The 1,202-nt window shown below is 42.8% G+C and overlaps 1 protein-coding gene across 1 annotated transcript in view; it reads left to right on the top strand.

Annotated features, from left to right (window-relative positions):
• LOC101849134 (calmodulin-A) overlaps positions 1-1,202 on the top strand; it is a gene marked incomplete in the record, with an annotated part of 58,826 nt that overhangs the window by 35,929 nt on the left and 21,695 nt on the right. Inside the window, 1 exon segment of the mRNA XM_013083324.2 lies at positions 616-664. Coding sequence (XP_012938778.1) covers positions 616-664 — 49 coding nt within the window.

Consider the following 1,202-nt stretch of genomic DNA (forward strand, 5'->3'; position numbering starts at 1 on the left):
TCTTCTTCTTCTTCTTCTTCTTCTTCTTCTTCTTCTTCTTCTTCTTCTTCTTCCTCTTCTTCTTCTTCTTCTTCTTCTTCTTCTTCTTCTCCTTCTCCTTCTCCTTCTCCTATTATCATAATCATCATCATTATTATTATTATTATTTGCAGAGGCGTATCTGACGACATAAAAAATCATTTACCCCCGGGGTGGTGCCACTGACTGAAGTGTCTTTAGGCCATTCCCTTAGGGGAGACATTAACATGTTCTTATGCACAGTAGAATTGTAAATGACCTGATTTATCAATGTCATGCTCATATTGTGCCCGAACAACATAGGGGGACCTGCTGCTTTTTCTATTTCCCTTATCCTTGCTATCGTCATTTTCCTCTACTTCTTTTGAATGTTTGTCACACTCTTGTGACCCGCTATTTCCGAGGTGCCCTGCTAGTCGAAGTAGACTTTGTGCTGTTGAGGCTAGAGAGGTGAGCAGAGTAAGTCTGATTCCCTGTATAGATTTCTCTATTGACATCAACCCTTTGGCACTTATATGACCTTATGCAGTTGCGAGCGCCGTAAAAAATGTACTAAACTAAATATAAATCTTTACTTTTTTTTTCTTCTGTTTTCAGGTGGAAGACACAAATATTCTGGACAAATACTCCCAGACTCAGATCAGGGGTAAGTGTAATCAGGATATAGGCGCTGATTCTTTGTCAGTTTGTGTGTTTGTCTGTTTGTTTGCTTGCTTGCTTGTTTGCTTGTTTGTTGTTTGTTTTATTGAGGGGGTTTTTTCACACTTACCTCTTGAAAGTGCGGTGGCGGAGCGGTTAGTGCGCTCGTCTCCGAAGCGGAAAGTCCGGGTTCGAGCCTCAGTTCGGACACGGATTTTTTTCGCCCCCTCCTGCCCACCCAGCAGTAATGGGTACCTGACTTCGAGTTGGGGAAGTAAAGGATTCGAGGAAAGGAACTGGCCACCCTACCACAATATGCCGAAGGCCCAGGGAGTTGTCTCACTAACGAGGCAATCCCCAATGTCCGGATCGGAAGCGGGAACAGCTTTACTTTACTTTTTACCTCTTAATATATCATTATATCAGCCTGTCTGTCTCTCCTTCCCTGTTTGTCTATCAGATAGTTTTGTCTATATCTGTCAGTGCTTTTTGTTTCTCTCTCTCTCTCTCTCTCTCTCTCTCTCTCTCTCTCTCTCTCTCTCTCT

The sequence above is a fragment of the Aplysia californica genome, unplaced genomic scaffold, assembly GCF_000002075.1.
Source record: "Aplysia californica isolate F4 #8 unplaced genomic scaffold, AplCal3.0 scaffold00224, whole genome shotgun sequence".
In the NCBI taxonomy this organism is placed as follows: Eukaryota; Metazoa; Mollusca; class Gastropoda; order Aplysiida; family Aplysiidae; genus Aplysia; species Aplysia californica.